At 35.0% G+C, this 16,025-nt stretch overlaps 2 protein-coding genes across 2 annotated transcripts; both read left to right on the forward strand.

The window, feature by feature from the left end:
- Positions 1-666: 666 nt before the first annotated feature.
- On the forward strand, positions 667-9,088 carry LOC131594305 (DNA mismatch repair protein MSH7). Its single transcript, XM_058866399.1, has 17 exons — positions 667-1,015; positions 2,078-2,621; positions 2,705-2,800; positions 2,908-2,963; positions 3,148-3,214; positions 3,785-3,880; positions 4,010-4,141; positions 4,256-4,289; positions 4,387-4,434; positions 5,198-5,394; positions 5,481-5,607; positions 5,701-5,978; positions 6,461-6,655; positions 7,047-7,454; positions 7,630-7,726; positions 7,938-8,065; positions 8,279-9,088. Exons 1-17 carry the CDS (start codon positions 714-716, stop codon positions 8,753-8,755), a joined length of 3,282 nt encoding a protein of 1,093 aa, XP_058722382.1. The 5' UTR covers positions 667-713; the 3' UTR covers positions 8,756-9,088.
- Positions 9,089-10,776: 1,688 nt separating this feature from the next.
- On the forward strand, positions 10,777-15,454 carry LOC131598706 (ARF guanine-nucleotide exchange factor GNL2). The gene is made up of 3 exons (XM_058871291.1): positions 10,777-11,327; positions 11,725-12,290; positions 12,382-15,454. Exons 1-3 carry the CDS (start codon positions 10,815-10,817, stop codon positions 15,452-15,454), a joined length of 4,152 nt encoding a protein of 1,383 aa, XP_058727274.1. The 5' UTR covers positions 10,777-10,814.
- Positions 15,455-16,025: the final 571 nt, after the last annotated feature.

A 16,025-nucleotide genomic window follows, 5' to 3' on the forward strand; every position in this document is an offset into this window, starting at 1 on the left:
GGTTCAAGTTATGGGGTCTGATTAGAACAAATGGTGATCAATAAAGATGTTTTTGATGAGCAGTTAATGTCGAAGCATTCAGTTACAACAAATGTATCATAATCTAAAGAATAAACTTCTAAAAAACATGTGATTTAGGTGGATGTTAATCCGCCACCAGTGAGCAATATGCAGGTAGTGTCCGAACCACTGGAGGAACCAAACTCTTACATTAAAATTTACCACAAACTTGAAGGTTCATGTAGAATAGAATATTGTATTATTGTACTTGACAGATAGCATCGTTCAACCAAGTCACCACAAAGACATGGACGTGAAGACTTGAAAACCTATACACTTTTTATTAGTTTTAGCAACCTGTGCTTTTTTTTCTACAATAGCGCCATGGGGGTGGCACCTACACTTAAGGTCCCCTAAATCTAATTATTCGGATAACTTTTCTGAAAAATAGTATTTTTTTTAAATAATTTTTTGTAAATATTTGTTTGAAAAATAGTATTTTTTAATATACTTTACACATAAAATATATAAAAAGCTTATGGATACATTAAAGGAAAAAAATTAGGCAATTGATTAATGTGGATTATTTGTTTTTACCGCTAAAACGTTTTGGTTCTTGGCGGGAAAATTTCGCACGTTATTTCAGAATCACGCATTTGAATTGTAGGTCACAAAACCTTTCTCTCTCACTCTCTTCCGAACACCGAGCGAACATGAATCGCCAGAAATCAATTCTCTCATTCTTCCAGAAGTCCCCGCCGGAAAAACGCAGTTCCGGCGGTAACCTAGCCTCCGCTCACTCAGCTCAGCAAGCCAACCATCCTGTCAAGGCAGTCTTCAATCCACCACCGTCGACAGATGACGTCAGAGGAACTGACACGCCACCGGAGAAGGTACCTCGTCAGGTTTTGCCGGCGAACTTCACGCCAAACGCGAACAATAACGGTTCGTCTCTGTTTGAGAGCATTATGCATAAGTTTATCAAGGACGATGATGGCAATAAAGTTAGCAAGAGGTAGCATCGTTTTACTCTCTTTCTTTCTTTCTAATTTTGTAGTTTTATTTTGTTTGCTCTGATTCCGCGAATCGTTAAGTTAGGGTTTTGGTTCATGAAATGGCGAAAACCGGAACGTGCTTTGTTCTAACTTCTTGATATTTCAATATTTTCTGCTGTTTCTCTCGTATTCATTCACGTCAAATGATAAGCACCAATGCAATTTGTTTAGCTGATTTACTATACGTAGTAGAGCGAAATCCATATGATATTCTAGATCTATTTGAAACTGTGATTAGAAACTGTATAGAAGCATTATTACGCTTTTTGAAACTTTGAAATTATTATAGCGAAACGGTTTTTGACTTCAAAGTTTTGATGTGAAATATATAATGTATTTTAGTTTTTATGTGTATTTTTGAAATAGGCTTTCACATAAAATGTCTATACTTTGATGTTCAAATAATGCGACTGTTGTCATGTCAGAATCTGGATGCTTAGCAAGTTAGGAAGTATTGATAGAAATGATTTAGTTGAAACTGAAGATGTTACTGAATCATTATGAAAATTGCTGTTTTCATGCATGAAATGGCGAAAATCGGAAAGTGCTTTGTTCTAACTTCTCGAGATTTCAATATTTTCTGCTGTTTCTCTCGTATTCATTCACGTCAAATGATAAGCACCAAGGCAATTTGTTTTAACGAAATACTATACACAGGAGAGCGAAATCCACATACTATTATAGATCTATTTGAAACTGTGATTATAAACTGTATACAACCACTATTAGGCTTTTTGTAACTTTGAAATTAATTTAGAGAAACAATTTTTGACTTCAAAATTTTGATGTGAAATATATATTGTATTTTAGTTTTATGTGTAATTTTGAAATAGGCTTTCACATACAATGTCTATATTTTGATTTTCAAATAATGCAGCTGTTGTCATGTCAGAATCTGGATGCTTAGCAAGTTAGGAAGTATTGATAGAAATGATATAGTTGAAATTGAAGATGTTACGGAATCATTATGAAAATTGCTGTTTAATTGATGCTAGAATGTTTTATTGTGAAATTTTTTTCAGGAGCCAGTCATCAAATCACGACAGCTTCCCCAAATCTTCTCCATCATCAACTATATTTACTGATAATAACTGCAAAGGACTGTATAAAGAAGCAGCGGCTTTTAAACCCGTCGTGAAAGCAAAAGATAATACTGTAAATTTTAAAGAAAAGGTTTACCATGAAAATATGTTCCCAGTTGAAAATGACACTGATATTACTGGACCAGAAACTCCAGGGATGCAGCCTCTTGCTTCTCATGCAAAGCGAAGTCGAGAGGATGCGTCCAAGCTTTCTTCCTTGCGAGATTCGGGCAAACGAGTTAGATTTCTTGAGGACTCGATGACACTGGACATGACTAAGAAGGAGTTAGAAGTGGTTAGCAAGTTTGAATGGCTTGATCCTTCTCGAATACGGGATGCGAATGGAAGAAGGCCTGATGATCCTTTATATGACCGGACAACACTTTATATACCTCCAGAGATTATGAAAAAAATGACAGCATCGCAGAAACAGTATTGGAGCGTCAAATGCAAATACATGGATGTTGTGCTATTCTTTAAAGTGGTTAGTCAATCAAGCATCAGCATCAGCATTTTATTCCTATACATAATCTTAGTTAATGTGCCTTAAATAAATCCTGAACTCAGGGAAAATTTTATGAGCTTTATGAAATGGATGCTGAAATTGGCCATAACGAGCTTGATTGGAAAATGACATTTAGTGGTGTGGGAAAATGTCGGCAGGTGATTTCTAATTTATAGATGTGGTTCTTCAAATTTATAGTCTTGTGGTTCTGGATTCATTTTTCTGTGTTTATTTCTTAATATGAATTTTTGATTTGTTTGGTTAGGTTGGTATATCTGAAAGTGGGATTGATGATGCTGTTAAAAACCTGGTTGCTCGTGGGTAAGGATAGATTGTATTTAACTATGTTTTTACTAAGTGGAGATTTTGTGCATCATATAAATGATCTTTGCTAATTATTGATTATTCAACCCATATGCATTAAATGTCCATAATAAGTTTATACAGTGATAGTGGTTTCCTAATAAATTGTTGGATACTAAGTATGATTCTTTTCACTGTGAAGATATAAGGTTGGGCGAGTGGAGCAATTGGAGACATCTGAAGAAGCAAAAGCTAGAGGACCTAATTCTGTAAGTTTTCTGCTTTTCCCATGACATTCTTTTAGCCAATTATCTGTTTGCCGCTATTTCATCAGATAACATTCTGGAGTTCTCTCTCACTTTTGCTTATTGTTCTTTTTTAGCCCTATATGACAAATCAAGTTTCTTAGGAAGATTCTATTTGATCTTAAATACAGTGAACATGGCATAACATGCAGTTGTCATTTGAAATTGAGTTATTTTTGGTGGCTAAATTTTTAATTTCTCTGTATATGTTAGGTCTGTTATGTTACTATTAGTTACGAAGATTAGTTAGTTAATTAGGTTGTGTTAGTTAGAAGAAATAAACAAGGCATGCTGCCAATAAGAGCAGGGATACCGATAAAGAGATTCAACTAGTGAATCAGATTGGGACAAGGGAGAGATCAAATTCTCTCAAATAACCTGAGAGTGCATCATTGATTCATATTAATAGATACTTGCTTCTTTCTTCTTCTATACTAGTTGGTTCCAATCAGTAAACTATTTTAGCCAGTGTCCTTAATTCCTTTGATCTGAAGGCTTTTTCTACACAGTCTAACTCATGCTGCTTGATTGCAGGTTATTCTAAGAAAATTACATCAGGTAGTCACCCCATCAACCAATGTGGATGGTAATATTGGCCCTGACGCAAATCATCTTCTTGCAATAAAAGAGGTTCTCACTTATCGTTGTTGTTTAGTTGTTTACTTTTGTGTGCTATTACAAGTATTTGTATTGTATAGTGATGCTAAATGTTCATACTTTGAATTGTCAACATGACAAAGAATTGTATATTTTCTTCAGGAAAGCAATGGCTCTGATAATGGTTCAGTTACATATGGATTTGCTTTTGTTGATTGTGCTCGTCTTAGGTTATGGATTGGTTCTATTGATGATGATGTGTCCTGTTCTGCTTTGGGGGCTTTATTGATGCAAGTATGCACAAAATACCCTTCCTTTGCTGGTTCCTATTTTTGTACTTAGTTTCTGTGGTTGATATTTTATTTTGTCAAATTGTTAGCTAATTTGCTTGTGTGAATGCTATATTAGGTGTCACCCAAGGAAATTATATTTGAAGGCAGAGGTTAACAGTCTTCTTTTGTTGTCTTTAAGCTTGGATACATTTCAATTCTGTACCTTGTATAGGATTATTTCTTAATGTTAAGAACAATGTTTTACAGGGGTGTCCAAAGAAGCTCAGAAAGCATTTAGAAAATTCTCTTTAAATGGTGAGTTGTTATGTTTGATTGCAGTCTGGGAATACCCTTGTATGGTATTTAAGGTACTAAAGAATTTTACATGTGTTCCTACTTTCTTTACTATGCTTTGCCTTGGAACCCTAATACAATATCTAGGCTTGGAAAGTAATAGCTTTGCACAGTTTTGTATAACAGATTAATAACTCATTTTGGGGTGGTCAGTTATTATGTTATTTTTGGGTGCTTTTCTTTCTGCTTCTGCTTAGGCTTAAAGATACACACACCGTTTTGAAATCTTTACAATATAAGATGTGCTTAGTCAGCTTAAACAGGGCTTGAAGTCTTCAAAAACTATTTGTATTCCTCTTACCTCCCTAATAAACTAGTCAACTAATACCTGTCCTCAAGTGTCCTATATCTCTATGATATCTGAAAATACATATTGAACAAAGTGGCTTCTTAGGAGTTCAGGCTACCTGTTCCCTTTTGAAATTAAATTGATATGGTATTAATTCATTATTGCAATGGACCTGCTAGCCACAACATCTGCACATTTCATATTCTACTATATTCTGAATTGCTAATAATATGTTCTTCTAGACTATAGTGAAAACTGAACAATTTAAGTAGAATGTGCTTCATATACATTCTATATTGTTTATTAACAACATGAATTGTAGCATGAAGTTTTCAAAATATTTATTTTTACTTTGCAATATTGGATCTATATCTATATGGTTTAAATTTAAAAATCATGCTTGGACCTCATTGTTGGTTTCTGTTCCACTTGCAGGTTCAACCACACTACAATTAACTCCTATGCGGTCAATCACTGGCTTGGGGAACTCAGAAATTAGTGATTTAATTCACTCGAAGGGATACTTTAAGTTTTCCTCTAATTCACTGGATCATGTGCTGACCAAAGTGATTCATCGTGAAATCACTTTGTCTGCTCTTGGTGGTCTGATAGGTCATCTTAATAGATTGATGGTATAATTTTGTGCTTACTCTATTCGCTTTTTGATCATTATGTAACTGTTGTTTATGATGTATAATCTGTTCTGCTTTTCATACAGCTAGATGAGATCCTACAGAATGGGGACATACATCCATACCAGGTTTATAAGGGTTGCCTCAAAATGGATGGTCCAACGTATATAAATCTAGAAATCTTTGGCAATAGCGAGGACGGGGGAAAATCAGGCAAGTATTTGTTCTATTTGAGTACTTTTTACCTTCTAACATATTTTCATTAGAAATTTCAGTATAAATAAGTCTGTTCTGCTTGAGTTTCAGGTACACTGTACAAGTATCTTGACAATTGTCTTACTTCTTCTGGAAAGCGGCTTCTTAGGAACTGGATCTGCTGTCCACTGAAAGATGCTGAAGGAATTAATAATAGGCTTGATGTGGTAGATCATCTAATAACTTGCCCTGAAGTTGTGTCTCATATTGCACAGCATCTTAGCAAGCTTCCAGATTTGGAACTATTACTTGGCCGAACCAAGTCCAGCCTTAAAGTATCAAGCCCTATCTTACTTCCCTTATTGGCAAAGAAAATATTGAAAAAGAGGGTTGGTTCTACTGTCTCTTATGCCAACTTTGTAGAGGATTGCTAGTTAGTTCTTTCTATGATTTCAGAACAATTTGTCACTCTTGTTTTGAATGAAATAAACTTCTCATTCGAATGCCAAACAAAAATATTGACAGTTATGTCTGTCACTACATTACTTAGTTTAGTTGCATATTTCATGTCACGGAGGATAGAATTTGGAGACTGCATTGCTAAGAAGGAAATTCACGTGGCAATTTCCATAAACACTGAAATTGATACTGGGGAAATTTATTTAAACTATAATTTAAAATAATCTGTTCTTACTGATTGTTGAAACTTAATTTTCCAGATTGAGTAATCTATCTATATTTTTAGAATCTTAAGATTTTCATTTTAAAAATGACATAGAAAACATGTACTGAAAGCTGTAGAGTGGTCTTCATTGAATGACTTTTCTGTTATTTAGTGCATATAAATAACTTTTAGTGTTAATACATACAGGTGAAAGTGTTTGGGTCTCTTGTAAAAGGCCTTCGGACTACTTTGAGTTTGCTGCTTCTACTACAGAAAGAGCAGCCTCTAATGTCATCCTTGACCAAAATTTTTAAACTTCCTGTTCTGACTGGCAGTGACGGGCTTCACCAGTTTCTTACTCAGTTTGAAGCAGCTGTAGATAGTGACTTCCCAAATTACCAAGTACTTTTCTTCCTTAATATCAACTGAGACTTCTTTCATACATTCCTCCGAGGCTGGTTTATGCCTGTATATTTCATTTTATTAAAATTGTGAATGTGGAATTTAGATTGATTGAGAAGGGGCATGTATATAAATTATTAGATGTTGGTAATAGCTCACTGATATGTCTGGAAATTCGAATTCCTAACCATTTATTTAACAATGTAAAATTGAAATGGACTATTTCACTTCACTGAGAAGTATTTTATTCGTCACAACAGTCACTTGTTAAAGATGTATTTCTAGTTTGCCATATGTATTATCTTTGAAATTGCTTTGTTGTAAGGGTGACAGTTAGAATATAGTGTTTCACTTGTATATATACAAGTCTAACCTTTATATTTGGTGCCAGAATCATGATGTTACAGACACAGATGCTGAAACACTCACAATACTTGCTGAATTGTTTTTGGAGAAAGCTGCTCAATGGGTTGAAGTTGTTCATGCCATCAATTACATTGATGTGCTAAGATCTTTTGCTGTTACTTCTAGCTTTTCTTGTGGAACTATGTCTAGGCCTGTTATAGTGCCATCATCAAAAGGTACAAGTAAAGATAGTGGAGTGCCTGTGCTCAAAATGAAGGGACTATGGCATCCATTTGCCCTAGGAGAGAGTGGGCGCGTGCCTGTTCCAAATGATATAATCCTGGGTGAGAATGAAGACATGCAACATCCTCGCACATTGCTTCTGACAGGGCCAAACATGGGTGGGAAATCAACACTCTTGCGTGCTACCTGTCTAGCTGTTATTATGGCCCAGGTTCTCATCCTTCTCCATTCTTCCAGCTTTTTAAAGTTTGACAATACTTTTTTAAACTGTGTTGATGATGTCAATTAGTCCAACTTTTGGATACAAAGAAAACAAAGCTGCAACAAATCTTCATTAGATTTTTCTGTCCTCTTATAATTATATTATGTCTTTGACGCCTTTGCAGTTAGGTTGCTATGTCCCTTGTGAAAATTGTGTTCTCTCAGTTGTGGACATCATCTTCACTCGACTTGGAGCCACAGATAGAATCATGGCAGGCGAGAGTAAGTTTTCTAACATCAGCAAATGTGATTTATGGTAGCATGACAAACATTCACATTAGAGATGTTGCCTACCCATTGACGCTCCCATTAGAGTTTTTCAGCTCTTTGAATTAAGGATTGTGGTTTTAGAAGATGTTCACATGTACTGGTGCAGATTACCTCATGACTTTATGAATAACCAATTCCAACAAACTTTGTTTTTCGTTTTTAGGTACCTTCTTTATTGAGTGTACAGAAACTGCATCAGTGCTTCAGAATGCTACTCAAGATTCTCTTGTTATCCTAGATGAATTGGGTCGGGGAACAAGCACTTTTGATGGTTATGCCATTGCATATGCTGTGAGACTCTACTCTTTACTAGTCTTTCTCTCAAATGATATTTGATTCTATTTCTTAGTACATTCTATACTTACCGTGAGTTGGACATACTCAAAATTAGCATTCTTATAATGGATGGTTGTATCAGTATTGTTCCTTATCCTGTAATTTTGCTACATTCACGACAAAACATTTTTAGGCTCTTCATAATTCTATTGGTATGGATGTGCACAGGTATTCCGGCATCTGATTGAAAAGGTTAACTGTCGCTTGCTATTTGCCACACATTACCATCCGCTAACAAAAGAGTTTGCCTCTCATCCACGGGTCACAATGCAACACATGGCATGTGCTTTCAAGTCAAAATCCGATACCTTTTCCAAACGTGATCAAGAGCTAGTCTTTCTATATCGGCTTGCCTCTGGAGCATGTCCGGAGAGTTACGGTTTACAGGTTGCCCTCATGGCTGGAATCCCAGAAAAAACTGTAAATATTGCTTCTAAGGCTAGCCAACAGATGAAAATATCAATGGGAAAAAGCTTCAAGTCAAGTGAACAGAGATCAGAGTTTTCAACTCTTCATGAAGAATGGTTGAAGACTTTGATGTCTATCTCAAGAATAGAGGATTGTGAAGCTTTTGATGATGATGTTTTAGATACACTAGTCTGTTTGCGGTATGAACTACAGGCTTCGTTTAAATCTGGCAACTAGAGATCTAGAGTGCAATGGGTAAGGCTACTAATCTTACTTTTACAACATTGCTTGTAAATTTGTACTTATTTCAATAGTGAGTAAAGAACAATTGTTTTCATTTTGGGAAATACTGTCTTGTTTCTTCATTTGTTGGGAGAAAGTTGAACAATAGTAAGTTATGCAATTAAAGGGACTGGGGAATGGTTGTTTGTGGTATATACTACAATAGGAGCATGCTAGCTCAAGATATGATTTAATTTTCTTTTCAAACATTGCTTTCCATAGGTCTTCAAAGTGTCAGAAGTATTTTACAATTTATATCAAAATTTATAACAATGGGACGAAATCTATTTATAATATGTTAAAACAGACCTACAAACTATTGAAGCTACAAATCATCTATTTCAATTTCATCTCTCTAGTTTTGCCACATGAGAAAAATTTTCAACCCTCAACATACATAATTTTTTCTAATATGCATACTTTTCAGATTGACGAACATCATCCTTTCAAGCATGCTGTTGAAACCTAAACAATTATGGTATATCATTAGATCCTCTAACAAAATTATATATTTAATAATTGGTTGTAAGGAGTAGTTTTTTTCTTATTAAGCAACAAAATGTACCTTTTTTTTCAAACTTATGATATATGATGTAATAATATATAAATAGATTTAAGTTTGTTGCCAATTTAAGTTATTTTTCGCTTAGATGGAGAAAAATAGCTATAGTTTTCCTTTTTTTTTTTGTTTTTTTTGTTTTTGTTGTTGTTGCATGTTTGTATGCAGTCTTAAAAAAATTCAATCGCTTAAAGAATATTTAGAGACACTCATCAACAAAATTTTGCATTAAAAGCATTTTTGTTACTTCTAAATATATTTTGGGAAAAAAAAATACATCGATAGTATAAAGTATTTTTACACTGTCAACCAATGAGAGACATGCATCAGAATAAATTTCATTTTTAATTTTAAATAACTGAAATTACATAGCAAATTAAAACATTTTAATTGGTAGTATGTGTAAAACTGTTTTACACTGACAGAGCACTATCTTTAAACTCATAGTTTAATTCATTATTATAAATTATATTTTTGTTTAATTAGCACAAGTGATTTAAAAACATTCCATGTTTTCTTTAAATCATGAAAAAGTTTGTGAGTTAAATTTAAATGAAATTATTAAAGATAAAAAAATCTCAAAATTTAAAAAATATTTATAGAAATACTTATGAACAAAGTTTCATAATGAGACTAATAATAACTACACTTATATTTATATTTTCCTTTATTTCTAAATATATAAAGAGTAAAAGATATAAAGAGTAAAAGATATGTTTTAATTAACATATTAAATTCATATTAAAGATGTTTAACTATTCTAATAGTACTAGAAAGAAAATAAATGCCTTATAGAAAATTACTCACTACCTTTGGTTGATAATTTCAACTTAAGTTGTGGCTTACAATTTAATAAATTAATTAATAGTAACCACTTGAAGGAGAAAATAACTATACTCAATAATTTAAAAATCAAATTTAATAAACAATTTGTACATTAAAATTAAAATAAAATTAATATATAAAATTCAATTTATGAAATTATAATTTAACAATAAAAATTTGCATGCAACATGACAACACACATATCTTGAAGAAAAACTTTGCGGTCTCCGATTCAAGAGTTAGTCTATCCAGTTGCACGTAAAAGATATCAGATTTTAAAAAAAAAACTCAAACTTATGAGAATTTATTTGTAATTACAAGTTTAGTATAGTATAATCATGGTATCCAACCATATAAGAAATTTTCTTAAAATTTGTCCAAATAATTTTTGTGTCCTATTAAGGAATTTGAAACCATAGAAAAATCCGGCAACATTTTCCCATAACATTTCTATCCTCACAAACAAACGAAACTCTCTCCAAAACAACTTGGTCTTCTACACTCTCCACAAAACTCTCTCCATAATTTTTGTATCCTCACAAAAAAAACCAAACTCTCTATCAACTATATCACTTTTCTTGCACATCAAGAAACCGTGCATGAAACTCACATTTCTCATCTCTTTGCAAAATGGATACTCTAGATGATTTCGCAAACGAAGAACTCGAAGATTATCCAAACCCAAAGAAAAAAGACACAACAAAATCCAAAAGAAGACAACTAGGATTATCATGCATGTTAAACACTGAAGTTGGTGCAGTTCTAGCAGTTATACGTCGTTATCCCGAGTTTAGTCCTCTCTATAACATATCTTCACCTGAAGAAACCTATGATTCTTCCATTGTGAGTTCGTTAAGGTCTCTTAGATCTCTTATATTCAATCCTCAACAAGAGTGGCGGTTTATCGATCCTTCGATCTATCTTTCGCCTTTCCTTGATGTTATTCAAAGCGATGATGTTCCCGCGTCTGCTACTGGGGTTGCGCTTTCGTCGATTCTTAAGATTCTTAAGTTTCAAGTGTTTGATGATAAGACTCCGGGCGCAAAAGAAGCGATGGAATCGATTGTGGCCGGGATTACTAGTTGTAGGCTTGAGAAAACTGATCCGGTTTCTGAAGATGCTGTCATGATGAAGATACTTCAGGTTTGGATTAACCGATTAACCTAACGCTTATAGCGTATGAAACACATACACAGACACCGCATACGCAGACACTGACATTGACACGTCGACCCAGATAATAAGCTAAGAGCCTGTTTGGATGAGTTTATTTGAGCTTATCTACTGCCATAAGTTTTGTGACACTGTTTGGAAGACTTAATCAAAACAGTTTATAACATTTTTCAAGATAGCTAATGAAAACAGCTTATTATAACATATATATAAAAACAACTTAAATTTTTTTTATATGTTGTTATAAAAATAGCCTATGGAAGCTTGTTCACAAGCGCTTATTTTAATAAGCACTTGTGATATAAGCTGCAAATAAGATGTTTATCCAAACAGGCCTTAAGATGCTAACAAAAAGCTTATGCTACAGGTTTTGGCAGGGATAATGCAACATAAAGCTTCAAATTTACTCAATGATCAAGCTGTTTGCACACTTGTAAATGCATGTTTTCAAGTTGTGCAACAATCTGTGAACCGAGGAGATTTACTACAAAGAAGTGCAAGATACACAATGCATGAACTTATTCAAGCTGTGTATTCAAGGTTACCCGAAATCGAAGGTAATGACAGAGAAGGAGATTCTGAATCAGACATAGAAGATGTTGATGATAGCGACCGTTTGGAACCTGGATATGGCGTTCGTTGCGCGATTGATATATTTCATTTTCTTTGTTCTTTGTTGAATGTTGTGTCTATAGTTGAAGCAGATGGTTCAACTACTCATACAGCTGATGAAGATGTTCAGATTTTCGCTTTGGTTTTGATTAACTCGGCTATTGAATTGAGCGGCGATAAGATAGGGAATCACCCTAAGCTTTTGAGAATGGTTCAAGATGATTTGTTTCATCATTTGATTTACTATGGAACTTGGTCTAGTTCGTTTGTCTTGTCGATGATTTGCAGCACCGTTTTGAATGCTTATCACTTTCTTCGAAGGTAAAAAGTCGAATCACAGACTGAAAAACGATTTCGTATTTACTTTAAAACACTTTAATTCTTATTATCTTTGATTTGATCCTTTGCGCAGGTCGCTTCGTTTTCAATTAGAAGCCTTCTTTGGACATGTACTGATTAGAATCGCGACTCTTGGAACCACGATTCAGCTACAAGAAGTTGCGGTTGAAGGTATAATAAACTTCTGCAGACAACCGACATTCATAGTTGAAATCTATGCAAACTACGACTGCGATCCTTTTTGCCGCAACATATTCGAAGAAGTAGGAAGATTGCTATGCAAGCATTCGTTTGCGTTGAATGGTCACTTAACAAGTTTACACATTCAAGCCTTTGAAGGACTATTGATCATGATTCACAACATTGCAGATCATATCGATAAAGTTGACGACAGAGCTCCTTTAGGTCCTTACACAGCTCAATTGGTTGAATACATACCTTTCTGGGAGGAAAAAGAAAAAGACGACGACGACTTAGAAGCTTGGGTCAAGCATGTTCGAATCACGAAAATACAGAAGAAGAAGTTACTGATAGCTGCAAATCATTTCAATAGAGATAACAAAAAGGGTTTAGAGTACTTGAAACACGCTAAGTTAGTTTCTGATCCTCTTGATCCGAAGGCGTATGCGTACTTCTTTCGGTACACGCCTGGTTTAGACAAAAAGGCGATCGGCGAATATCTTGGTGACCCTGATGCCTTTTACCTAGAAGTTCTTAAGGAGTTTACAGACACTTTTCATTTCCATGGTATGGGACTTGACCCTGGATTGAGATTTTATCTTGAGAGTTTTAGGCTACCGGGCGAGTCGCAGAAGATTCAACGCGTGTTAGAAGCGTTTTCCGAGAGATTCTTCGATCATCAATCGTCGGATATTTTCGCAAGCAAAGACACTGTTCTTATTTTGTGTTATTCCTTAATCATGCTTAACACTGATCAACACAATCCACAAGTCAAGAAGAAAATGACAGAAGAAGAATTTATCAAAAACAATAGAGCAATCAATGCAGGACAAGATTTACCTAGAGAGTATCTTTCGGAGCTTTTTCAATCTATTGCTAGCAATGCAATTGTGTTAGATCAAACTATTGTGTCATTAGACATGAGCCAAAGCAAGTGGATTCAGCTCATAAACCGATCGAAAGTATCGCAGGGTTTCGTGCAATGCGAATTCGATCATAGAATTTGTAGAGATATGTTTGCCTGCATTGCCGGTCCTTCGGTAGCCGCTCTTTCGTCTTTTTTTGAACATGCAGATGAAGAGGAACTCATGCATGAGTGCATTGAAGGGCTATTCTCGGTTGCGAGAATCGCGCAGTATGGTATAGAGGACACACTTGATGAACTTGTAACATCTTTTTGCAAATTCACAACACTGCTAAATCCTTATGCTTCGACAGAAGAGACCATGTTTACCTTCAGTCATGATTTGAAGCCAAGACTAGCAACAGTTGCTGTGTTTACGTTAGCGAATGATTTCCGGGACTCGATTCGAGGAGGTTGGAAGAACATAGTAGATTGCTTGTTGAAACTCAAAAGGCTCAGATTGCTCCCTCAATCAGTCATTGATTTTGACGTGCCAGCGGACGCTCCAACAACGCCCGGATCAGGCGCGTTTTCTCCAACCGACGATAGTAAATTCGGATCTCATCGGTTTCCTAGCATCATGACTCGCCTGTCGCTTCTTTCGCAAGAAAACACAGAAGACGGTTTGACACTTGGTAGCGAATTCGAACAGAATCTCAAAATGATCAAAATGTGCAGAATTGGTAGCATCTTTGGAAGTAGTTCAAACATTCCAAAAGAATGTTTACAAAACCTCGGTCGATCTTTGATATTCGCGGCAGCCGGAAAAGGCCAAAAGTTTAGCACGCCCGTCGAAGAAGAAGAAACAGTTGGATTCTGTTGGGACTTAATCACTGCAATATCTTTAGCCAATGTTCATAGATTCCAAATATTCTGGCCAAATTTCCATGACTTTCTCCTAGCAGTTGCTCAATTCCCAATGTTCTCGCCGATTCCATTCGCGGAAAAAGCACTTTTAGGCCTTCTCAAGGTATGTCTCAAAATCTTTTCCGCACCAAGAGAAGATAAACTAGCTGAAGAGTTTATTTTCAAATCCATAACATTAATGTGGAAACTCGATAAAGAAATACTCGACATGTGCCACGAGATTATATCGCAAACGATGAGCAAAATAGTCATCGAATACCCTGCGAATCTGCAAACACAAATAGGATGGAAATCAGTACTCAATTTGCTATCAGTTGCATGGAGACACCCCGAAACTTACGACCTTGGAATCGAGGCATTGATATCTTTATTCTCCGAAGGCACTAACGTAACACGAAACAACTACGCGTACTGCATTGATTGCGCATTCGGTTGTTTCCTAGCGAAAAACAGTCCAATAGAGAAAAAAAAGAAGATACTCGATCTATTAGCCGATTCCGTAAACCTCTTGATTCAATGGCATAGATCACTATACTCAGATCCAGCTAATAATATTAGTGCAGCAAGCATCAATAGTAGTGCATCAGCGGAAGACAATTATCGAGGTCCGTCCCACGTAAACTATAACATGAACCTATTCGTCAAACTCGGCGAAGCGTTCAGAAGAACGAGTCTATCAAGACAAGAAGAGATAAGAAACCATGCAGTCTATTCACTTCACAAAAGCTTCAACCTAGCAGAAGAAATGCTATATGTCTCATCAAACTGCATAAACTACTTCAACCTTGTGATATTCGCTATGGTCGACGAGTTACACGAGAAAATGCTGGAATATTCGAGGAGAGAAAACGCGGAGAGGGAAATGAGAAGCATGGAAGGAACATTGAAACTTGCAATGGAGTTATTATCAGCTATGTATTTGCAATCATTGAAACAGATTTCAGAGAGTCCTGCATTTAGAGCATTTTGGTTAGGTGTGTTGAGAAGAATGGATACATGCATGAAAGCTGATTTAGGACATTATGGTCCTTCATCATTGAGTGAAATTATACCTGATTTGTTGAAGAAGATTATAACACAAATGAAAGATGAAGGAATGTTGGAGCCTAGAGAAGATGATGATATGTGGGAGATTACTTATATTCAAATTCAATGGATTTGTCCTCCTCTTAAAGATGAGTTGTTTCCATTGTAGAAACATGATTATGATTATATTATACAAAATGTACAAGAAACATGATTTGGTACCATTTTTTGACAACATTTAAGGTACTAGTTTTTATTAGATGTTGATGTTATTTTAATTTTTGTAGTAAAGTATGATTTATTCTGACTGAAAGCAGAGCCGTCTTTGAGGGTGTGCAAGGCGACTTACAGCACAGGGCCTCACGTTTTTTCATGTTTAAGCTATGGCAAAAAGGGCCTCCAGTTATATATTTCACTGCTAATTTACGATTAAATAGGGCCCCTTAACAAATTTTCACGATTTAATTAAAAATAACTTCAGCTTCTTACACAGGGCCTCTCAAAAGTTTGAGACGGCTCTGACTGAAAGATAGGATATATAATTATAATTGTATTGATGTTTACCACATGACTTAAAAAAATGAAAAAGGTTAAAAAATCTAACATGTCATGGACACATCATCAAAATGGTGGCTAATTTGAATGAGAGAAAAAAAATAAATAAATCATGTTATTTCAAGGAAAATCTATGTTCTTTTACAACATTCTAACATAAAGAGATATTTAAGCTATATAATTGG

Source organism: Vicia villosa, linkage group LG4 (genome assembly GCF_029867415.1).
Source record: "Vicia villosa cultivar HV-30 ecotype Madison, WI linkage group LG4, Vvil1.0, whole genome shotgun sequence".
In the NCBI taxonomy this organism is placed as follows: Eukaryota; Viridiplantae; Streptophyta; class Magnoliopsida; order Fabales; family Fabaceae; genus Vicia; species Vicia villosa.